The sequence below is a fragment of the Pempheris klunzingeri genome, chromosome 1 (assembly GCF_042242105.1).
Source record: "Pempheris klunzingeri isolate RE-2024b chromosome 1, fPemKlu1.hap1, whole genome shotgun sequence".
NCBI lineage: Eukaryota > Metazoa > Chordata > Actinopteri > Acropomatiformes > Pempheridae > Pempheris > Pempheris klunzingeri.
In genome coordinates this window covers 30,266,711-30,292,476 of record NC_092012.1, presented here as the reverse complement: position 1 = coordinate 30,292,476, position 25,766 = coordinate 30,266,711, and the positions used below count along the sequence as shown (strand labels likewise).

Sequence of the window (25,766 nt, the reverse complement as noted above, 5' to 3'; positions counted from 1 at the left end):
TTTTTTGATATAAATGTCGTAAATAATATATCTCAAACTGGGATTACTTATGTGATGTTACTTCAGTCATTTTCTCAGACTTGACAAAAACTCCTCTACAATCACATTATACAACTCATCTCTCTAGCAGAGTAGTGCTCCGTTTCACCCGAGTGTCCCATTAACATGATTCTTCTCCTTGATTCTCCTAAGTGGGATCCTGTACTTTATTCAGCTGAACTCTGTTTTACTTTGCTCTGTGTTCCTTCACAATTCTTAACTCTGATTCCCTCTACCCTGCACTACTTAAAATGATGGTGTTCTTCTCTACTATTCATTTTCTCTACATATTGTACAGATGAAGTATGGAGGCTCCAAGGACACAGTTGTCCAATTTCTCTTCTACCAACCAATCAGATACCAGTGGAGAGAGACCGACTTCTTCCCCTGTTCTGTCACCTGTGGAGGAGGTGAGGTGACCAACATTTAGTCGACAGTAACTGTAAATAGGTGCCTTTGTGTTAGAGTAATGATTTAACATTGTTTTAGATTTTATTTATCCCCAGTAATTGTATACCCAGCTTCATCTGTTCACCTGTGTCACCAACTTTTTCCAGTAATGTACAGTAAAGCTCCTTGAGTCTGCTTTCACACCCCAGGCTATCAGCTGAACTCTGCAGAGTGCACAGACATCAGATCCAATCAGACCCTGCCTGAGCACCATTGTAACAGCTTTCCTGAAAACACCAAACCCACACCAAAACTCAAGGAGTGCAACATGGACCCCTGCCTAGAGAGGTAGGGATCATATACACATTTTTTATTTATACGAATGTGTCGTTTCAGGAAGGGTTTGATACCATTAACCTTAACCCATTCATCCATTACCTAAATTATGTCGGGGGTCTGGATCCTATGCACCATTCTCTGGGCAAGAGGCGGGACACGCCCACTACAGTCTTTCTGTCCAGTTCTAACATCAGTCAGGTTATCCTATAAGTATTCAAACAGTATAAGCATATCTCCTAATCCATTTATACACAAATTATGTAAGAAATCTATAGACTTTGGTGGCATCTTTCCCCCAGTGTCACCAGCAGGCCAAACTATGGCTACGATGGTGTTTTCTGACCACCTTACACAATGCTGATTGTTTTTTCTAATATCTAATTTCTATTATAATAGAACACTGAAGCAGCTATCACAACAGTTTTGAGTGAGCAGCACATGCAGTAAATAGTGAAAAAGATAAGCCAAAGCATGAGTGTGGTTGTACAAGTAATGGGCTATAAAATCAAAGAGATTTAGATTGAATTGTTGTACTACAAGTACTAGAAGACGTTCTGGGAAGTACATTTACTGAAGTATGAAATGGCTGATTATCTTTCCAGCAATTCTCAGCGCTTGTTTTATGAAGGGTAAAGAGCAGAAATGCTCAAACTTGAAGTGTTTTGTGCTATTATTATTACTATTTATTTATTTATTTATTAATTCATTTTCTGTGTCCTAGCGATGGATTCAAAGAGGTGATGCCATATGATCACTTCCAGCCTCTGCCTCGGTGAGTAACCCTCACAATCCTACATTCTTCCAACAGTCCTCGCTGCTGTCTTTCCTCTATCATTCGACATATTTCCAGTTTGGACATGGTGTTAGTTGAGATGTAACGCAGGAAGTGAGTGGGATGAAAGTTTCCAACAATCTCATACGATTACTGGTTGGGATGCATCCAGTGATGCACCCTGAAGTAATCAGAGGGAGAAGTAGAAGCAGAAAGGTTGTAAATAACACATTTCATAACTTCTCTCTTAGAGGAGAGATGCTGTATTTCCTCTCTGACAAACCCACCGCACACTACCACACTCAGCACCAAACAGCTGACAGAACATGTTAGCTGCTAGCTGGTGAACATAATGAAGTTAAATGTTTTCTCAGGTTGGTGGAGAACAAAGCTGAGCCAAAAGGAGAGTGAATATTGTACTTACATTCATCAGGAGGGCACAAACACAACTTCAAATTCTAATGCTGCTCTGTGTCTGTGGATAACAAGTTAGCCAAGTCAGCATCAATAGTGATAATATGTACAGTGTTTTGTTTGCAGCTTGTTTCCACTGCCTCCACTCTGCCAACAAATGATTTTATGCAGGGCCAACTTCACTGTTGTCCCGCTTTCTCTACTGGTGCAGAATAATGTGTAGATGGCAGCACGCTGTAATACTCATGTATTCAGCTGTTGTTATTAATTTTAGTTAATTGTGATGGGAAGAATAAAGCCCCGATACAGACACAGGGCTGTCCTTTGAACGTGATAAGCACCTTTATGAAGAGTGAAGAATTGTTTAGTTTTTTAATAATAAATCACAGGGAAGGTTATTATAAAAATGAAAAAAATAATCTGGGTTGTCAAAATACAAAAAGGCTTCTGTTCCTTCCAAAAAAGTCATTGTGACAAGTGGCAAACTGCCTTTCAGCTAAAAGAAAAGAAATACCTACCTCGAACCCACAATTTGCATGGAGAGGAGGCAAATGGTGAAAAATTCTCCTTCATTTCATTGTGTCTATCCCAAAGCAGCTGTCCCCTAAAATAAAGCATTACCCATCAATCAACAAAGGCGTCTCTCCTCCTCATTCTGACTTCATCTATCCACTGGGGAGAAAGAGCGCTCCAGTTTTGCTTGTGATTTTTTTTTTTTCTTTTTATAGTTCCTCCCAAAAGTAGTTGGCTGTGTGTTCCATGGATGTGGGGCTTTTCAGCTCCGTGAGCTCAGCTCCTGGCACAGTGGTCCCACTGGGTGTGATGGGTGGTGACTGCCTCACTCCGTCACAAGGAGAGAGCGATAATAAGCCATCATTTCCTTTGGACGTGTTTGGCTGTGTAGTGCCGGAGCACACTGCCGCACACCAGGACATCCTCTGTAGAATGTGTTTGGAATCGGTGCTGAGAGAGAGCTCACTGATGTGTGTTAATATGTACTGTAGGTGTGAAGCTTTTCCCCACAATGCTCTCCTGACTTTTAACAGGTACGACAGCAGTCTGATTAAATTGTTTACTGCTTGGTTGGATTTATTCGCTGTCTCTAAGTGTACAGTGGCGTCTGCCCGAAACCTCCATGCATTCTTAAAGCATTTAATTGGAGAGCTGTCCCATTGGCGAGTTAATGCTCCTGTTTTTGATGAATCAGCACCCAGATACTCATATTAGAGATGAGCACGTCGATCAATTATAATTTGCCTTTATATTAAATTAACCAAAGATGCAACATGAACAAGCTCGAAGCCCTTTGGTTAGGGAAATATTCTGGCCTTGAATAATTATTTAAAACTTTAATGCTGACTTGAATCACAAGAATGGATACACAATATTAAGGATATTTGCCCAAATCGTCCATCTTTACCCAACCTTAAAGATCCCTGTCTTTTTAAGACATAAAAAAATGCTGCTTATAATAATAATTTTTTTAATTTAAACTACCTCATAAAAAGTTCCTCTTTCTGCCTTTATTATTGAACAATCCAGAATCCCTGCATACGCAAGTACTTTTTGTTTCAAAACCGTTGAACCTTGAATATATCCGACTTCACTGAAAAGCTGCATATTAGAGCATGAATGGCTTCCAGACTAAAAGCGATGGCACACATCCTGCAGGTACGCTCAACTGTTGAATTAAGACTTAAGGTGAGCACAGAGACACTTCAGCAGATCTTGACATGCAACAATAGACAAAATAGTACAGATAGACTACATTTTGTTTTTTTAATTCCTTCATTTTTTTATGTTTTATTGAATCATTAACAGTAATGTTAAATGGTCTGTAAATGTCTATGTCCTGATATTAGGATCTGGATGAGTTTTAAAGCCTTCTGGGGTGAAAGAAACAGTAGATTAGATTGTAAAAAGACATTCTCACCAAACATTGAAGCAAGTACAGTTTGTCCTAAATATATTTGACAAAGCAAATTAGTATTATATAAGTATATCTGGAAGGAGGCTAGCGGCAAACATCCTAGGGAAACTAATGGGAGAAAGCATCTGCAACCAGATTCTAACAGTTCCTGATGAAATTGTAATGGGTAGTAAGACAGAGCACAGAAAGAAAAGGCTCCTTCTGCAGAGAATTGTAATGCCTCCAACGCTTTGATTTCTTTGCCATCCCTTCTGCGAGGAAATGTCACAGTTTTATTTTGTGTAAACAGACTGTCGTACTGAAAGTGTGTATTTTAGTGCCATGTAGTTTGGTGCATCAGCTCTCTTTTATCATAGCGTGTGAGCAGCAGAAGCCAAGATCGATTATTGTCTGTCAAGGCCGATGTCCCACTGGCAGTGGAATTCCTGTTAATCATCACTCTTATCTGATTACATCAAAATATGACATAGTCCTACTGTGAAAAACCCCCATAATTGCCATGTAATTGTCCTCACCCTCCTTTATGTGTGAGGGAATATCATCAGAGACTGGATATAATCATTGACAGCTGATCCGAGACCTTTAAAGTGAAATAGACATTAGCTTTGGTAAAGTGAAGCACATCAAACCTTCAGTTTTTTAAAGCCGATCTTCATAGAAATTGTCCTGAAAAGACTGAAAGGCTCTCGGCCACAATTTGTGCCTCATGTCTCTCACTTCAATTCTCCCCCACCTCTGGTCTGAGATTACAGTAATTCCCTATGATATCTTAACATATGAATCTGTTCATATATTATACAGAGATATGATCATATTTGGTGTTTTACTTTATGTACTTTACGTGATTGCAGCTGGGAGCAAGGCCCCTGGACCCAGTGCTCAGTGTCCTGTGGGGAAGGTGGCGGCTGGCAGGATCGCAGCGTGCTGTGTGTGGAGGAAGACACCCACGGACAGTTCTCCCAGGTGGAAGAGTGGAAATGCACCCACTCTCCTCGACCAATCACCCGACAGATTTGTAACACCTTCGCCTGTCCCCAGTGGGTGGCCATGGAATGGTCTCAGGTCAGTAAGTGTCTGACAGCAAAAATACTTAACCTAAGCATGGACTCTAAGAAACTGTGATAAGTATTTCCACTGTTTTATGGCATTTTGTTGGATGTTTAATCATTTAATCATGAGTGATGAAGCACTTATGACTAAGTGAAGGGCAGCACAAGATTAATGTGACAGGAAAGCAGTAAAAACACATTTCTGCTTTGCAAAGTTATTTTTACAGCGTTTGAGCAAATTACTGAATAATTGTATGTCTTCACTTTCCCAAAAAGGTTGGGAAACACTAGATAAATCTATAATAAAAATAAGTGTTCGCTGCAGCCCAAAGCACTTGAATTTCTCAACTGATATGTGAAGTAAAGTGCGTGCTGCCATTCCGCCACAGTGCACAGTGACATGTGGCCGTGGCCTGCGTTATCGGGTGGTTCTGTGCATCGACCATCGTGGGCAGCACATTGGAGGCTGTGAGGCGTCACTCAAACCTCACGTTAAAGAAGACTGTCTGGTCCCTATTGCCTGCCATAAACCCAGAGGTAGGATGCCAATAATTGTCAGATCTGTGTGTGCGTGTGTGCGTGTTACTTTTCTTTCAAAGGTTCATATGTGTGATATATGGTTGGCTGAAAAGCCCTGCAGTTGTGACTCGGGGCTCTTTGGCAGTCACACAGTGCACATTAGCTGTGTGTGTGTGTGTGTGTGTGTGTGTGTGCTGTCCTTAATGGCCACAGTCATCACCTTCACCATAAAAACAACAGGATTTATTTGCATTTCCATCACGTGGCCTTAATTTATGGCCTGTCCCCGCTCATTAAACATCTAGATTCTTTAAAAGCAGTTCATTCTCTTTCAAACAAACTCACACATTTTCATGCCTGTGAAGTGTCTCTAAATGCCAGTTAAGAGCTTTTTCCGTAATAATAGAACTCATAGCATGAGACTCAAGCTGAACGCAGATTCTGCAGTCTGATTGTGTGCTCTCCTACACACAGGCCTTATTGTAGTTTAGACATTAATTAGAGACATCAGCAGGTGGGATCACTAGTGTTTCATTGAGAGGGAGACACATCATTAAGGGGAAGTGGTAAGTGCTGAAGAGGATTGATCTGACTCTTTTGGGAGAAAGTGTTCTTTCCCCCAGATCTCTCTTGTGAGATTTGGAAAAGAAATCTTCCATTCCATCAAAATTGTGTGTTTAGTAGCACTGGACCTACTGCCGTCCCACTTTATTCAACAATTTGGAACCTTGTCCTGCTTTGTGTTGGGTGGTTCTTGGCCACCATTATCACCCATTACAATCATGGAACATATAGACTTGGAGGGCACTATCCCGCTACCGTGGCTACTCGCCAACAAAAAGAAAATTCTCAGTCAAAGGGAGAGTCTAAAGAAAACATTAATATTGTTTTTCAAAGAGTCAGATATATGGTTCAGTCCTGTCCCTAAATACATTTCATACCGTGCATTCCCTATTTATAGAATTCTAAAATACTGCCAGTGAAAATGCTATTTCTGTGCATCATGCATATCCAGGCAATTTGGTCGCAACCTCAAGGTCCATGCTTCCTGAAGTATTGACTGTTAATGTGTCCTCAGCTTTGTTTGAATTAATGATATTATGCAAGCTGACAGTTTGCTTAAAGGAGGGGAAATCATTGGATTTGTTTGGTACTAGAGGTATTAGGTGCAATGAACACAATCATTATGGACAGATTAGAAATAAATGCTGTCAGTGAACTCTTAGATTATATGGAGAAATTACATAATGCACAAAACCACTCAGGGAGGTTTTAATCCAATCAATAGCATCCTTGTTATTTTACATCAGATGTTCTACATTGTATGCCGTGTGTCCATGCCTGCTAATTTTTACGCTGTCACTCATCTCCTGTTGAGTCTTCTGCCCGGGCTTTAAGTCCTGCAGGGGACAGAGCTACTTTAGACAGAGCTAGATTTAGAAAATTGATAAAATGCTTTAACTTTTTTCTGCCCAAAAGTAGGAGAAAATGCATCAGTTTCAGTCCAGTAAAAACCAATTTCCTACCCTGAGGTGCTTGATGAATTTGTGCCCTGATCACTGGTGTCAGACTGGGATGACTGGGGTGTAGCTCATTTTCTGTCTCTCTGTCAGAATCTCTGCCGGTGGAGGCCAAGGTGCCCTGGTTAAAACAAGCCCAAGAACTGGAGGAGCACCAAACTGCTACAGAAGACCCCACGTGAGTACAAACACTCATGCAACCTGCAGTGCTCCCTCTTTTTATAGTATGTTTCTGAACCATCGTTTAAATGCTGGTCAATCTGGGAATGGGTGAAAAAAGGGTTTAAAAAGGGTTTAATGCTAAGGGTTAAGTGCCTGCTTACAGTATATTCAAAAAGACATCTACATTTAAACCGGATTGAAACCAAATGTTTTGCCCTGTTCTATGCTCACATTGCATTGGTGATTTTGTGCTTTTGCAGATAACAGCACATATTCAGGGCTTAAAAAAATAAAATATCATCAATCTCAGGTCCACCTGAGAGATTTTGGATGGAAAGGATGTTACATCTCAGAAGATATTAATCGAATGCCTACTTGTACAGAAATACAATGCAAAGTGAAGCCATGTAATGTAAGCCATTATTTATTATTCATTTTGTAATATTCACATTGGACAAGACTACTGTTAGCAAAAATAATCTGAGCGACCATTAGCTTAAACATCCTTGCACATAATTGCTTTCAATGGAGGAATCTTTTGTAGACAAATGTTCCCACTTGACCAGTAAGTCTAGTGCTAGCTGTATATTCATTAATTAGTGTGAATGCTGATGCTGCCAACAGCATTCACACTATTGTTATCTGATTTTATTAGTGTGAATGCTGCCAACAGCATTCACACTATTGTTATCCGATTTTATTATTGGTGTACGTGCAGCTCAATCGGGAATCGAGGGCAATGACTTTTCACATCTCTGACATGTACAGTTTCCATAATATTCCATATTAACTGTCAAAATTTACCCATAGGAATGAATGGAGAGTAGCTTCCAAATCTGAAATTTCTTCACCCGACTTCTAGCCCTCACAGCTCCTTCATACTTTTAGCTAGAAACTCCATTGAAGCTTTAAAACGTTCATCATCTCTCCCTCTTTCAGCACATATCTCTACCTCCTTTGTGCCATTCACCATTTCATCACAGTCGTCTCGGAGCGGAAAAATCACATGAAGCTTTTGTCTTTAACTCGCTGGTTTGTCCGAACCGTTTCACCCACAGTCACAGTTTATGACTCAAAATGTAGGTTACGTTCTTGGACACGCAGTCATGTGGCTCACAACACACAGAAACGCACGCAGCGCGTCCCACGAGCCTCAGAGCGACGGGAGCACCGACCGAACGGCTCATTGACTGCCATGTTAAAATGACAGAGGAGGGAGGGAGAGAGAAACATTTCTCTAACCTGCCAGCAAGCGCTCATTTCACCAGATAGAGACCTTAGATTACATCTACGTGTTCAGGAGACTCTCTTATGTCCACTGGTCTGCACTTTATGGCTGTGACATGGACCGTTTTGAGTAAAACCTGCATTTTCAGAGGTGCGTGAATCTCCAGCAGAGCTCAGACGAGGGGCGTTCAGGAACAGTCGGACATGTCTCCTCACCGTGTGCTCAGTTTTTAAACAGATAAACACAAACTGTGTGTGTTTTAGACTGTTAATTAAGTAATTACTGACGTGATAACTGATATGGAGATCACACATTCAGAACATAGAGCTCTGTAGTTACTTTATCACTCTGATAAAAGTAAAACCTGCATTTTCAGAGGTGTGTCATCTCAATGAAAACAGTACCATCAGTAAGGGAGCACGACAGGAGCAGCAGCATATTACTGACTTTTGAGCCACCAGGTGGCAGCAGAGCTGCATGAAAGGAGCAGCACAACATTAGAGCAGCATCTCAGCGTGACAGTGGCGGAGCGGCATGGCGGCGGCAGCAGACAGCATTCACACCGCAATTTCTCCAGAAATTGCACTTTCTAGTTATTGGTGTGAATTCTCAAGCATTCATTGGTGTGAATGCTAAAGCATTCAAAACAAATGTTCTTCGACTTTATTATTATTCTTCTGCCCACTTTTTTTCTGCGCGTAACTAGTCCCGCAGCATTCAAGATATGAAAAACGTTCAAACTGGAAGACGTGCGTCTCAATCGGGAACCGGGCGCTATGACTTTTCTAAGTAATCGGAGCGCACGTTTTTTCGTCTGTACATCCCTCAACTTCAACCCGCGTTTTTTGGTGCCACAGCACCAGGACATGGCTTCAACTCAACCCTCAACCCTCATTGACTCTAATGTTATTTCAGCTCTGAAATCTGTGACCAAACCCACAAAGTTTTCGTGTTCAGCAGAGTCTTCTGCTGCTCATGGTGGTGTTGGTTCAGCAAAAATCACAGCTTTAGTTTTATTCCCTCCTTTTTCTCATTTTACATGAGTGTGTATGTGGTGACGTCATCGGCGCTTTCTTCGGTATCGTTACAAACGGGTCAAACAGAAGCAGCAGGTTATTAAAGACCTGTGAGCCACCAGGTGGCAGCAGAGCTGCCATTCAGCATGTAGAGCAGCAGCAGCGTCGTGGCGGCATTACAGCAGCAGCGAGACAGCAGGGGGCAGCATTCACACTGCAATTTCTTCAGGAATTGCAATTTTTCTAGTTTTTATTGTTATTATTATTATTATAATTATATAATACAGCTCCTCAATCTGAGTGTACATGTTGTTATATATTGTTATTATTAGTAGTGATATTATTTGTATTATTATTATTATTATTATTATATGATACAGCTCCTCACTCTGAGTGTACATGTTGTTATATATCATTAGTAGTAATAGTGTTATTATTTGTATTATTATTAGTAGTAGTGGTATTATTTGTATCATTATTATTATTATCAATATTATTACTTTTGTGTTTGAAGTTTATTCTTATTCTTTTGGAGCTGTGTGTAACAAAAAGCAAATCCCCCCTGGGGATTATTAAAGGAATTCTGATTCTGATTCTGATTTCTGATACTAAGAGCAGAAGATGGGCCGCATCACATGACACATGCGTATATCCTGATCACATGACAGAGGTGACACAGAAAGAGTCACGTGGTTTATGGTCTCCTGTGTAAAGCATTTAAACACCACACAAGCTGATTTGTAACGCTGCAGTAGGAAATATTACATTATAATTCTGGTTGAAATAACCCATTTTGTCAATACAATATTTATTTGAAGGTTTCCTTTAAAAAAATGTGTGTCTGAGTGCTGTTCGCTTTGTGTTTAGATTTTTTTGGGCCTGTAAATGCACCAGTGATAATATCTAATTATATGAAAACACACTTTGTCCGTGACTCCTCAATCCAAAAGAAAAGCTGGAGCTGGAGGCAGGACGTGGTTAGCCTAGCTTAGCATAAAGACTGGAAGCAGAGGGAAACAGCTAGCCTGGATCTGTCCAGAGTTCAAAAACACACTTGTGAACACCTCTAAAACTCATAGACGAAAACATGTTGAGTGTGAACACAAACAAAAATGTAAAAATAACACAGTGGTTGCAGGGTGAGTTACGTGCTGGAGTGACTTCATCTCCCTCTTGGAGAGAAAGCTAAATAGGACATTTCTGAAAATGTTGAACTGTTTCTTCAAACTACAATTGGACAATTAAATTAAAATGACATGTCATTTTATTATATGATACATATTCTAATATCATTTTTATATGCATCAGCTGAAACAGTCTTTGATTGTATCCCAGTATGATATGAACAGTAAGACACCAGTCTGAACGATGCTCTACAGAGGAACAACTACACAGGAAATCAATATTTAAGTTCTAATTTAAGGTTTTATTTCAAATTATTTCATATTGTTTGTTATTGGATAACCGGAGCACCCGGAGAAAACCAATTTAAACACAGAGGAACAGATCAGACGTGAAACTGAACCTCCGTGCTGTGTGTGTGTGTTCCGATTACTTAGAAAAGGCATAGCGCCCGGTTCCGGATTGAGACGCACGTCTTCCAGTTTGAACGGTTTTCATATCTTGAATGCCGCGGGACTAGTTACGCGCAGAAAAAAGTGGGCAGGAATCATGCATTTTGCTGGGGAGCAATAGTGAGAAATGCAACGGAAATAGGATTCACTGAAACAGCATATAATGGAGCCCTCAGCCATATAGTGGTAAATGATGTCATATGATGGATAATGAAAAAAACTACAATTTTCAAGCCAAAAGCTTAGATTGAAAAGGTAGTCATATGTAAAACATTATTTTATGGTCTAATTAGAGTAGGATCAAAAAGTGACGTTTTAATGGGAGTCAATGGTGCAAAAAATGTTTTAAGGGTAAAAGGTGGAACTTTCTTCTCTCCACAGTGTATTATAATTCTGTTATTACATTTGAAGTTGAAATATTAAAATCTGGTAAAAGACTGACATCCTTGCAAAATTTTGTCTCATTATCATTAAAATTGGCAAAATTATTGAGTATTTTTAGTTGAAAAATGCAAAAAATTTACCGAGGGGTGCGCAAGGGTTAAGGAGATTTGAGATCGTCCAGTGGCAGTAGTGGACTTTTTGAAGGTCTTGTGAGTTAGCGAAGTGTCCGTGGGCAAGACACTCAAACCCCAATGTGGTCCTGAACCAGCTTCAGTCAGTGAAAGAAGAGTCTCCTCCAACTGGTATGAAAGATGTTGTGAATGAGCATTTTGCATTTTCAGGGCAATGCAGGACAACATTAGAGCAGCATTTCAGCATGACCGGAGCAGAGCAGCATGGCGGCAGCAGAGAGCATTCACACCGCAATTTCTCCAGAAATTGCACTTTCTAGTTATTGATTTATCGATCTCACCTTCAGTTTATACCTTGTTGAGTTTGCTCTGAATGAGTACCGTTGATGTTGAGGGCCATTACCTACATATAGTGAGCCTTCACATAACCTACATGTGAGACATCATTGAAACGTAGAAGGTTGGTTACACCAGTATTTTAGTGTAGTATAATTCAGTACAGTATAGTTAGTATCATTACATTTTATTCAGGACAAATGTCTGGATGTAATATGATTTTCTTGGTTGCAATGTTCAATATTCAGTACTTGATATTTGTAAATGTGCTGCATGGCTCCCACCTCATTTATTACCTTTGAGTAAGTCTGGCGAGTTTGGAAGTAAAAGTAGTGGGAGAATTCTTGTTTTCTGTTGTTTATTGCAATTTGGAGTGCTACATTTTTCAGCAGCAGAGAGAAATGTGCTGGCGGACTATGCTGAACTAACTTATCATTTGTTTTTTGTGGCATAGTGCAGAAATAAAATACCTGCAAATTAAACTACGTCCCAGCATCCATGAAACTTTTGACTGCAGCCACACTGAGTATCGCCCTGAACTTTGCACTGCAGTGAGGGGTACTTTGAAGTGTGTTGCACACACTGTGTTGAAGATGGAGTGTAAAAAAACACAAAACAGGGAAATCTCATATAAAATACTAAGATCAGATCCAAGCTCTGCTTTTTCTGAGGCAGACAGACAGATTTTAAACCATTTTTGGCCATTTAGAGATTCATTAATGACTGTGACTACGTCTTACAATGAAACATTCATAAAAGTTGGAGTACTTGATTGATTACCATTAGCTCCTATGCTGTATAAATATCTATAAATGCTGCAAATACAGGAACAGACTGTTGGACTGTTTTTGCCCCAGTTGCACCACAAGGATTTTAATGGACTGATTAGAGAAGAATCTCCTCCTCAACTTAAAACTGGCTTTCACAGTGTTACATGGTTTATTCAACTGACTGCATTTTCTTTGTACATAAGAGATGAAGAGTGAGATATGAAGTTTATTGCAGTGATGTAAGAAGACAGAACAATACGTGCGTTTATCCTTGTTCTTTCTGCATGTTTAACTTTGTGCTGCTGTGGTAGTCAGTAAAACTGCCATTGTGACTTTAATATAAAATGAACAGGGTGCATATTTAAACCGGACACCAACACGTTAACCTCAGCATGTGCAAGTCTGGAAAAAGCTACATATTGTCATTATATATAGTATATATGCACTCCTTATTCATGTTTAATGAACACTTTTTCCAGCACATAGCCCTACACACACACACACACACAGCCTGCTTATCCAGGGTTGTGTGAATCTGTCCGTCTCTGTTTCCTCTCCTTCCGCTGCTGATGATAAGCATGTGATTATCACCTGCTGCTCGGGGCCTGGTCAGCTCTGATAGCCTCCCTGTGATCCATCAGCTCTCAGAACTCACACACACCTCAAACACTCATGTGCTCATCAAACGCTCTGCAAACTTGCTCTTCAAACACTCCCCGCACACACACCTCAGACACATTTACAGCAGGCCGCAGCAAATCTTCATCACATGCAGCTAAGCAACTCTTATGTAAGCCACATTAATTTGATGAGCATGTGAAGCACAGCTCTGGTAGTCACCCTGCATTCTACAAAAAAAAAGAAATGATTAAAGGAATAGTTCAGCCAAAATCAGCTTCCTGTGCCAGGACTGCTTGTCTGACTTCCAGGGAACCTCTCTGCTCACTTCTATTCATTTGTCTTAACAAGCTCACTGTCACACATTACCTCTGGAATTCATTACATATTGCTGGAGATGTTAATCTCAGCTTCACTGTCAAGTATATACCGTGTGGTATATGAAATATTTAAAAAAAAGGTGGCAGTGACAAGTGTTTTCAGCCATCTATAGTTCCCATGCCCAAGGAGTTCTAGTTTTAATTCATAACACAATCCCATTTCAAGCTGTAAACTCCCACAGGTACATTATATATAAGGGCATGTTATTGTACGAGAAGCTTAATGCAGTTAATTTATTCTGTGTAGTCTGAATGAGGATGACCCTACATTTTTTGATCGAGCCTCCCAGGCAGTTTCATCATAAGGGTTGATTTTGTTTACTGGTTTACTGGTTTGGATATGTCTCATACCAGAGCTAGGAAATCTGTATTAGATTTTATGAAGAATCTAAATGTATCTGAACAAATTATACATTTTACTTCTGCTAAACTGAAGCAGGCTCATCAAAGAACTGGAACTGCTAGATTCTACTAATAATAAGTGTGAATAGCTTGCTGACACTTTAACAGACATTTTATAGCTGGGGAGACAACCAGGAAAACGTCTGGCAAAGGAAACAGCTACAATCAGAAAAAGCAATTAATGCAACTGAAAATGTTGAGGGTGAGGTGACTGTGGATTCTGTAGCAATAAATGACACATTTAGACAGATCTCTGTACTCCTCAGAATACCCATCTAATTTAGATTTCAAAAGCAGCTAAAATCAATCTAGATTCTGGTCTGACAATGGACAAAGCAGCTGATGCCATAAATGTTGGTAAAAAAATAAATGGAATGTTCCCGGAATCTTATGAAAATGGTTCACTCCCTCCTTCATTGAGAGGGGTCATGATCACTTTGCTTTTTAAACCGAACAAACCAGCCCACAAATGTCAATCTTTCCATCCAATCCCAGTTTTGAATTCAGATAATAGATTCTTTGCAAGGTATAAGCACGTAGATTAAAACCTGTTCTTTCAGAGTTATAATAGAGTTTGATCAAAATGGATTTGTTAAAGGTATACAGGAGTTTTGTAATGTACAGAGAGTGTTACATAGCCTACATGGAAGGACGGATGCGTCAGATACAGCTCTGTTATCAGTCGGTGCCAATTGATTTGATTTGACAGAATTGAATGGCCTTTTCTGTTTGCAACACTTGCTCCGTTTGTATTTGGGACAGTCTTCTTCTCTATTTAATATCAATAGGGGGGTCCAACGAGAGTGCCCCTTGTTATCATTTACATTAAACATAGAACACTTCACAATGCAGATGATGTCATTTTGTTCCTTTACTGTTATTATTATTATATTAAATGAAAAATAAACACAGTACTAAGGATCATATTTCCTCATTTAACAGATAACCTTACCTATCTAAATACATGTATAGTTCCTGATTTGAGAAGAATGTCAAATCTTTTATGATATTGAGTCAATGTACAAATCAATAGTTAGATGGTCTAATGTGCCACTTTCTTTAACAGGGCAAAAAACAATATATTTAAAATTAATATCCTTTCATAACTATTGTACCTTGCCATGAGCTCATTTCACTAAATTAAGGAAAACATTCATTCAAATTTCATTAGAAATGATAGACAGCACAAATAAATGTATTCCACACCGTGTTGAAGTTTGAGAGAAAAAACACAAAGGGAAACAATGATGGAATGTTTTTTGCCCATCTCTTGTACATTCTATAATATTTCATTAATCTCCGATTACTATGAATAATAAATCAGCTGATTTAGCAAAACACATATTGCATTAAATTGCGTTTAAATGCTTTTGCTCTCTCAGATTCGTTCCTGGGCCCTGGTCACCCTGCAGCGCCACCTGTGGACCCGGCAGACAAACTCGGGAGGTGAAGTGTCGGGTGCTGCTCTCATTCACCAAGACGGAGGTGGACCTGCCAGAGGAGGAGTGTGGCGAGAACAGACCCCAGCTTGAGAGGCCCTGCACCCAGGGGCCATGTACCAAAGTTCCAGGCATGTCTTCGAGCCTCATGGATCATGCGGCCCCTTACATTCAGACAGAGGACCTATACAGCTGGGACTACAGGGGCTTCACTGCCTGTTCAGCCACATGTGCTGCTGGTGAGGGTTCACAATGGATGTTATCAGTTGAGATGCTCCGGACTCTTTTGTCCATACCTCTACCTGTCCCTTCACGTCCAACTGTTTCTTTTCTATGTCCTCTGTCCAGGGAAGCAGAAAGCAGTTGTGAGGTGTGTAAACAGGAAGAGGGGTGAGGAGGTGGAGGACTCTCTGTGTGATTCATCCAGCAGGCCACCAGTAATGATCCGCATCTGTAACCCTGAGCCATGCCCCCCCAGGTGAGAGACCACAGGGTCGTTGGAGCCACATAGAAAGCTCACAGAACCTGAATAACCACACTGCATTCAGGGAAGCCGGCGCTCTCAATGTGCCTCTGTCCAGTTTAACATTGACTCATGACCAGTAAGTAACGGCCATTTCAGCTGATCATGTTGATATAGTGCCATCTATAGGAGAAATGCCATCAGGTTTTCCAGGGTTACTCTGATCTGCAATCTGTGCTATTAACATCGGTTGTGCACATATATTCACATCTTATATATACATCTTGTTCAGTTGTGCAATCACACACATTAGCCTGGTATGTGAGCTATTGTATGTGTGAAACTGAGGGATCAAATCTGGCTTGATCTGTGGTGGTCACAGGTGTTGTGATAGTAGAGGGCAGCCTTTAGTTTATTTCTAAATATTTATGGTCAGTTCAGTGTTGAGTTTCTGGGATTTAGTGGTACTACTTGGTGGTACACCACAATCAGGGAGTGTATCGCAAGAATCCTACTTTGTTCGCCAACCCTTGAGCAGGGAACAGGAGCTCTTGGCCAGAACTTAATGAGATTTGAAAGTGGAAGGGTGGAAATGGGCTTTAGAACATCAAAGCTAATGTCTGCAGCCTAGACCCAGAAACCGGGAGATAAGGATCAGCAACCACTCCTTAAATTACTATATCAAGCCATAGAATTAGACCCAGTAATCTGTAACATATACACTAGGCAGGTGGTTCCAATATTACCAGCAAACTCCTCTGTACTTTAGTCTCCTTTAAAGAAATCTTCATGCTTTCTACGTACGCAGAGGGCAGAGATGTTGTGGTGCAAATGAACCCCAAATTTTAAAACTGTGAATCATTTTTCATACCATGTTAGACTTGGAAATGAAGTTCGTCGGTGGACTTTGGAGGAAAACTAAACAGAGTTGCCTGCGTCAGTTTGAATAAACAGTGGGATTAAGGCTGGGAGTGCAGTCAGAGGGGTTGGGACCATTGCAGAGAGCTGTTTCTTTGTGACTGATCTATCTGCTGTATTTGGCCAAAATAAGTACCTTAGTGAATAAACACAATAAGACGTGCAGTCGGGCTGGGTCTGTGGACGAGTAGGCTGTGTGGCTCCTGATGGTTTTACAGTTATCAGTATAATGCAACTCAAGTGTATTTTTGGCTGAAAAAATATTGAACTATGATAATTAATTGCAACATTCACATAATTAATGAATATGATAGTGACCCTTATCAGGCAGGCAGTGATCCAGGGCTTTGTGGCATGAAAAAGGTAAAACCATGTGGCCACTTGTCCAGTTTATTTTATTCATGAAAGTAATTTGTCATACTAACTGCAATCCAAATATTCTATTTTCATAGGCTGCACCAAATGAAGAAAGGGAAAAAAAGAAATCAGAGGAGGCCTACAATAACTAATGTAAAAAAATCTGAACACTTTGAGCCAAACTTTTGTTTCTGTGGACGGGAGTATAAGAAAGGTGCTCAGTAGGTCTGATGTACTTGCTGAAAAGTACCAGTGAATCAATAATTGCTTGGCCAGATGACAAGATGCATGGCTTTTAAGAATGTGAAAGGCAACAAAAACTCCTCCACCACCGGAATACTCCCAGTGTATTAAGAGTGTACTAAGAGGTTGAGTTTACGGATTTACCCACCTCTGTCTCTGTGATGAAACCAAGCAGGTCAGCTCTGAAGCCAGCAGGCAGATCAGTGGGTCTATTAGTGGCAATGAGCAGACTTAGTGTAGAGCATATTTTGGCCGCTTTTCCCTCTGGATGTACTGGAGACTCAGGCTGGACTCTCCTTGTGCTGGGAAAAGGATTACCATGCAGTTAATAATACACAGCTCACCTACATTAAGCAGCTGAATACTGGCTGAATACTGTATATGGCTTTGATATAGGGCTTAGCATGACCTATTTGTGTCTGAGGCTTAGTTGCCTTGATGCTGCAAAACAGCTCTGAAAAGCCAATAGATCTTCCAGAAATCAGTCTCTGATGCAGCCAATGCCTCACAGATATCAAAATGAAAAGACACTGAAAGGCATTGAAATGCCATGTGGAAACTGATCAAAAGTCAGATCTTTCTCGCTCTGTTTAAATCCTCTCAGATTTTGCTGTCAGCAGCTGCAGCAGCTGTCTGTCTGTGTACACCTCTATGTAAAACAGCGCAAAGTAAGCTGTCATAGCATCTATAATGACAAAAACTGGTTAAAAACAGGAAGGAAGAAAATCAGCAAAGGAAAACTGACTGATCACATGATCTGTGTGTGACAAACGGATGGTTTGGTGCTTGAAAGATGAAATGATTACTGCAATGCTTATCTCACTGGTCTTCCAAAACACTTCCACTAATGAAATACAATTAATTCAGAACTTGGCTGCTTTTAACTGCTTTTAGAAAGAGAAAGTTGATAGCAGTGATTGTGGTCTAGTTTTTTGCATGTTGTTTTTAAGCTGTTTTATTTGAGATTGTGTTTGCTGGCATCAGTGCCATAATCGGAATAAAACTCTACTTTTTATATGCGTGTGATTACATGTCAGCTGGTTGAAAACAGAGAATGAAAGTGGAGAGACAGATGAAACATGAATACAAGAGCTTGTGTGGTTTTATTTTGGAGTGTGCTTCACAAAGTAAAGTGACCAAAACGTTACGTAACACAAGTGCGCTGACTCATTGACTTGCACCGAGCAAGCGGGCAGCAGAAGATGGCACCAATACTGCAGACCGCTGCTGGATTGGCTGTGGCAAGTTTGCTAGTGCAGAGCTGCATTCTGCACCATCTGAGCACCACAAAAGTAGAGGCCTTGTCAATCTGCCCCCCCCCCCCCAGTTTTATGGAAATGCAATATTAAGTCACTGGAGTGCACGTTTTAATGTTAAAAACCACATTTCCATTAGTAAACTGACTTTATCTTCAGTTGCTGATGAGTGGATTTCTCCTGGGAGAGGAGAGTCATTTGGAAAACCTGTCATTGTTTGAGCACAGCTGGGTTCTTAATCATTTCCATTGTGTGTGTTGTAAAAGCAAAATATCACTCCAGGACAGCTTTGGTGTGTAAGTCACCCCCAGAGGATGCTACTGCGATGTTGGGCAGTACACACACTTCTGTTGTGGCAGTATCCTGGTTTATGTTTAAGAAACAAATGCTGGTCGATTCTAAATAACTTGTCAGCTCACACTTTCATTAAAGGAACATTTCACCATTGTGGTAGAACAATGTGCGCCGAGCACCCACACATACACACAGACACACACACACACAGAAAAGACTGTTTTTCCAATAGACTGTCCCATTGCCAAAGACAACAGAACAGTTGGCTATGAAGGGCCGTGAGGGACATTATTCTGAATTACCATGCATATATTTGTGCATTTCTTCTCTCACATACAACTAAAATGTATTTCAGTTGTGTGTGCAAATGCATTGCGCTTGTATACATGTGTGGTTTTCAGTATAGTATGTGAATGAGTTTGGTTTCATATATGTAATATACATGCATGGTTATTCTGAATATGTCCCTAATAATGTCCCCACCGGCTGCTCACAGTTGGCTATCTTCAGTTGATCAAGCGATCATTTTATTTACATCTAGATCTGTGTTCTGTCAAGCCACATAACAGCAATTCAGCTTGAATACCGCATTCTATATTTTACCCCCTGCTTTCAGCCTTTGTGCTAAGCTAGGCTAACCACATCCTAACTACAGCTCCATATCAGACAGAGATTGATGCATTCTTCTCATCTCACTCCCAGGAAGAAGCAAATAAGAACATTTCCCAAAAAGTTCATGCAACTTCTATCACTTTGAATCCTGTGATGATTACACGTGCTATTAGGTTCACCCAATAAAGCAAGTGAGGACAACTGAGATGTCAGTTAGGACAATTATAGAAAGACACAAGTTTGCATATTGCAGAAGTGGCCATCCATACAAACTCGTCGGTGTGTGCCTGTGCATGTGTGTGTGTGTGTGTGTTGGCGTGTGTGCGCTGTAAGTCACCACATTTCCAGGCAGCAGATGGATATTTGCCCATCTAGTAGTTCTGCAAACCGGAGGCATGTCTGATTCACACACAGTGATTTAATGCTCGCTCCTCCTATAATGGACATTTACAGGAAGCAGCTGCAGAGCGCAGGGCCGTACACACACGTCTGTCCAACACACATGCACACACATGCACAACACACAGGGTGTAGTCTGCTGCCTGAGAGTTTGGGAGACCCACAGTGAGAACACAGTGAGGTGTATAAACTCCCCTATTCCCACTTCTACTCTGTCTGTCTATAACTCTCTCTCCCACTCACCCACTCCCCCCCACTCTCTCTCTCTCTCTGCAAGTGACTGCTATACATCATTCTTCATCAGGGGGATTCGTCTCTTGCCTTGTATTTTGTCTGACTTTATGAAAGCAATAAAGAAACCAGCGGCTTTGTATGAGGCCCTTGTGCTGCACAAGGTCCAGTACCACCAGAAGCTGCGCCAGAGTCCTCAGGTCAGACATTCAAGAAAAATGTTCTATCGAAAATATATTCATTTGGCAGGAATGACATTGTTCCATTGCACTACAAACCTGTTATTTTCTTATTCCTCCTCATCCACGTATCTCTGATTTCTCAACATTTCAGGCGCTCATTTCTGTACCTGCTGAGTAACCTTAACAGCTGAGAATGAACTTTGAATGAATTTCATTTAGCTCCCTGTTTGATTCCCTTTGCTGTTGGCATTATCATTGTCAGACTTTCCCTTTCATGGGGTGTGTAATTTTCTATTACTTATCTCTATTTATCATTTACATTTACTGGAAGACTACGAATGTAGCTCGAGGTGAGAAGTTAACTGTTCATGTTGTGTATAGTGGTCAGAAAATAATAGACAACTATGAGCTGTTTGATTCAATACCTACGATTTTTGACATCTTCTTTTTATGTTATTATTTGACATTGCAGCTGTGCTAATGAACTTTAATAACACAACATACGTACTGGATTCTTTCTATAAATTACTTCAAATGTATTAAGTAATACATGATATATTAGTAACATGTATGACTTTTATTCGCCTGCTATAGCAGATTACTATGCATGCATATACGTCTTTACATCTTTAGCTAAAGTCAACAAACAATAAACAGTATTTATTTTATTTTTACCCCTTATTTCAACATGTGCGATGTTTTATTGGAGGAAATAACTAAAACTTTGCATAGAAAATACAGTTGATACAACAACATGCCTCTATTGAATTACTGAGGCAAAACCAAGTTCTGAATATTCCATTACAAGCAGTGACGTGTGTGTATCTCGAGTGATTGCCACTTTAAAGCGCTGGACTGAGTAAGAACGTTTCATTTTCAGATACATGTTGCCCTGATTCCTCCATCCTCAGTTCTGCTCCTTTCATCTATCCCACACAGTGTGGGTGGGAAGAGACAAGAGAGAAGGAAGAGATATAATGACATGCAAAATTAGTTTTTCACTACTTTTCTCTGTTATACAATATTTATTTACAATACTAATGTATCCTGATTAATCTGAAAATGATACGGTGTATTTTTGAAGTGCCAAAAAGGGGTCGTTTGATATTGTAGGTAAAATAGGAATAAACTATCACCACTTCCACAGTCCATCCCCTAGAAAGAGTTTGCACCCTAATATTTCGCAGTAGTTTGTGTCTGACCTGCTTCATTATCTCCCTGCAGGTGGGAGGTAACAGCGTGGACCAGCTGCTCTGCATCCTGCGGTGTCGGCATACAGACCAGGAGTGTGTTCTGCATGCGTCTGCTGTCCGTGGACCAGCAGGACATTCTGACAGTTTCAGAGGACGAGTGCCGGGAATTTAAACCTGCAATCCTGCAACCCTGCAACCAGGTGGACTGTCCTCCAGCCTGGGAGAGCGATCCTTGGCAGCAGGTATGGACTCTGTGTGTGTGTGTGTCTGTGTGTGTGTGTGTGTGTGTGTGTGTGTGTGTGTGTATGTACCCATGAATGTTGTGTCCTTCCTACCTCTATCTTCTTCTTCTGTTTCTTCCATCCAGTGCTCCCAATCCTGTGGGGGAGGTGTCCAGGTGCGGAAGGTCTACTGTAAGCAGCTCCTGTCCACAGGTGCCTATAGGAGGCTGGGAGACAAGTCCTGCTGGGGGGCCAAACCTGCCACTAACAGAGTCTGCAGCAACATTGACTGTCTGCCCTACTGGGCAGGAGGGGAATGGGGAAAGGTGAGCACCAGTGAATGGAGAAATGAAACAGTTTGTGGTGGGGTGCAAGCTTCTGTTTTCAATATTGCAATATTTCTACAGAATCTTATCTAATTTGAACTAAGGCCTGATCAAGTCTTCGTTCATAACAGCAACATTTTAGAGCAAAATCTGTTATTTTCAATGGAGCCACAGCAAAATGTGGATTTCCCTGCAGGGGCAAAATAAATATGCAGACATTTTCTAAGACTTTAGGGAACTTTGACCCACAGCTTTGCAGCCTCAGCCAATAGCAAACCCTCTCGGCAGACGAGAGCCAGAGAGTCCAAATTGTGCTGCACCAGCCACGTTTACGTAATCCTGTTCGGCCAGAATACAAACTGCTCCACAAGAGAGGCATGGTTTGCAGGCAGTTATGTTAACTTAAAGAGGCCTGAAGTGAACTTAAAGTCATTCCACCCACATGATTTTGGAAAATATGATAATATGAGGAAAACCAAGTTTTAATTATAAAACCCACATTGCCACACTGTTTGAGTTTCAAGGGAATTGTATTTTTAAATGCTGACTGTTGTATGAATCTTTATTAACATGAAGGTAACTAACATGTAATTAATAGTTCTCTAACAGTCAGTAAGCCAGCTAACTTTGGGAGCTATCGTGTTGACAAGCACGAGCATTTTCCTGGCTCTCTGATGCGACCACGCTTGTAGAACTAAAATCCTGAATAAACTCACATCTTCACCTAAAGAAATGAGCAAAAGTGTACTTGTATTGATACCTTGGTGGCATCAGCTCATGTTGAATGTCAGCGCTGAGATTAGATGCATCACACGGAGGGAAAAGGGTTCAAAGTGAAAAATGTAGATGAACAAATCAAACCTGTGTTTGTGATTTACTTGACAAGTGTGCGTTCACTGTTGACTGCACGATCACAGTGTCAACAAAAATGTTTGTTGCTGCTTCATGCTTCATTTTTTTATTGTGCCCCCATGTTTTCTTTACTTAGTATGAGTTGTTTTACTTAGTTGTTGCTTCTACAATAATTTCTTGCCCTTAAGGATTCACCAGTATTTTTTTATATCGATATTGGACAATTCTGCAGAGCTGCCATTGTTCCATGTGCATCATGTTTTAATTCAACAATAAATGATGGCTTTTTTCTTAAACCTTAACCATACTTGGCATGTGCAGAAACATTTGACATTGGATGTTAAAACACAACCCAATCAGAGGTTTTGCAGAATCATCCAATCGCAATGTTCTGGCTAAAGATAGGGATGTTGACTGAGGGTTATATGCTATAAACATTCATATTCTATTCTATTCTATTCTACTCTGTAGTGCTCAGTGTCCTGTGGTTTGGGGATCCAGCGTAGGGACCCTCTGTGTCACCAGTTGACGGCCATGGGCCAACAGGTAACACTGGCCAGGGAGCTGTGCTCAGGGTTGTCCTCCCCACCACTCGTACGAACCTGCCGCATGATGGCCTGTCCGAGTAAGAACACACACAAACACTCACACATGTATTCTAACACCTTTATGTACAGTATGTTCACATTTAATTAAAAAATACATGAATAAAAATATAAACATAAAACCTATACATCCTGTGGTCTGCAGAGACAGAACAGCACCCAGCAAGTATTAATGATTGTTGTAATCTATTTACATTTACATCTATGACTGACACGGCCACAATGGGTGTGTGAGCAGTAGATTATAAAATATGCCTCTCAGATTTGTATACTAACATGACTTTATGCATTAGAAAGGTGCTTTTTGTGGGTGTGCCTGTTACACAGCTAGCAATGGAAGTAACAAATTACATTTAGTCTTGTGAGCCTGTGAGCCCTAGCTCAGGGCGACAATCTGATGTTATAGACAGACCACCACTTATGTGCAGATCTCAGACACTGCAGGAGTGTAGAAGAAGTCTGGTGTTAGAAGACAGCAGATTGAGAGGTGCATATGAGGGGGAACTGAAGAATTATCTGTTTTACCAGCTCTTGAAGCTAAATAATTTCATCACTAGGCCACTTTCATTGAGTTTTTTGAGGAGAGTTTCAGATTCTACATTAACCACGTACAAATTTAGAGATTAGTGCACACATTCACAAATCTGTGTACACAAATCTCTGCACACTTTCAAATCTAAATGCCCATTTTCAGGTTCCCAGTACACGTTCACAAATCTGAATACACACATACAGGTTGAGATACAGTCTCCCAACTCTCCACACACATTTGCAAATAACATTTCTGCAGTAATGCCCCCCATGTCCAGACAGGTGGGTAAGAGAATAAACTCATTGTTTCTAGAAGGTGCAGCCCTGTCCAGTCACCTCCCGGTCAACTCTGCTTAATTTATGCAAATGCATTCTCTTAATGTTTTATTTTGCAAATAATATCAGACGATTATGACTCTTTTTCTGTATACCGATCTGACAGAATGAAGGAAAAAAGGATTAGGTGTGTGTCCACAATTATTTTGTGGATAATATTGTGAATAATATCTTAATATCAAATCATTTTCAATGCCCAGGCGCAGATTAAACTGAAGCAGGCAGAATTGTTGGCTTGCTTGTTCCGATATAAACGCTCAGAAAGATGAACTGTAGCTGTGACAGGCCAGATTACAGCCTTATTAAACATTCTCATGAACACAGTGTTGGTATGTGTGTACGGCTGGAAACTGATTACCCATGGGGCTGTGAGCAATGTACACACTCCCTAGCCCTCTGCGGGGTTTCACTTTATCAAGCTATCAACAGATCCAGTTCTCTCTTTGAGCATGAATATTTGAAGGAAAACGGTTCACGCAGCCAGGCTTATCTTCAGTATTTATGCTAACGTAGTGTGCTGTGCTGTGAATACACAGCGAGGAGGTGTGTGTAGTCCCAACATGTGGGAAGGACATGTGAAAATCATGCATCGAGTTCAGCAGCTGTTCATTCTGCGTTGATGAGTTCACATGGAGGCTACGGCCAAGCTACAGGAGGTAGAGCCCTTTCCACTGTGTGCGCATTCATTTTCACTGCGTGCATGTGAGAAAAAGTGCTGTTCCAACATTCATGGAGCCACCATTTAATCAGACTCTGTAATTCTGCGAGTTCTTGTAACTCACCTCAGCAGGGACACAGGCTGTAAAACACATGAGTGAATGGCTTGTAAATGTCACTGTGACTCCTGAAAGTCCGAGTCCAAATGTGTTTCATAAAATGTTCTCTCCAGCTGCTGCTCTCTCCATAAATACTATTGATTAATCAGGATTAAGGTCAAGGCTGGGTCCTTGGGAGAGTTAAGCTGCTAGTATGCTAGTACGTCCAACAATTTCTGTAACTTTCTGAAACCGAAACCTGACAATCACACCTGCTATGGCCGTGATTGGCCTGATGGGACAGGGAACGTATGTCACTAGCTATCTCTTTTCATTCACGACACAACTGCTTCTGTCATTTTTCATGGGAACAAGCGAGTGCAACACTGTGAATGTCTTCCAGAGGAGACTGGCTTAAATGATGTCTCCCCCCTCTCCATGATGACCTTCACTGTTTGGAACAACTTCTGATTCCTCATGCGGTCATATAAACAAGTTCAGTTTCTTGCAGATTTTCTTGTGCCTCTAATGTTTAAGGCTCCATTTAAATCTGGGGCCTGTGTCACCAAATTTGTAACAA

The 25,766-nt window shown here is 40.7% G+C and overlaps 1 protein-coding gene across 1 annotated transcript in view; it reads left to right on the top strand.

Annotated features, from left to right (window-relative positions):
* The window catches only part of adamtsl3 (ADAMTS-like 3), a 172,449-nt gene that overhangs the window by 118,011 nt on the left and 28,672 nt on the right, over window positions 1–25,766 (top strand). Inside the window, exons 9-19 of the mRNA XM_070830721.1 lie at window positions 338–449; window positions 639–777; window positions 1,490–1,540; window positions 4,736–4,946; window positions 5,323–5,470; window positions 7,066–7,150; window positions 15,356–15,651; window positions 15,761–15,890; window positions 21,592–21,802; window positions 21,928–22,107; window positions 23,431–23,612. Of these exons, the coding sequence (XP_070686822.1) occupies window positions 338–449; window positions 639–777; window positions 1,490–1,540; window positions 4,736–4,946; window positions 5,323–5,470; window positions 7,066–7,150; window positions 15,356–15,651; window positions 15,761–15,890; window positions 21,592–21,802; window positions 21,928–22,107; window positions 23,431–23,612 (1,745 nt within the window). The remainder of the gene's footprint in view (window positions 1–337; window positions 450–638; window positions 778–1,489; window positions 1,541–4,735; window positions 4,947–5,322; window positions 5,471–7,065; window positions 7,151–15,355; window positions 15,652–15,760; window positions 15,891–21,591; window positions 21,803–21,927; window positions 22,108–23,430; window positions 23,613–25,766) is intronic.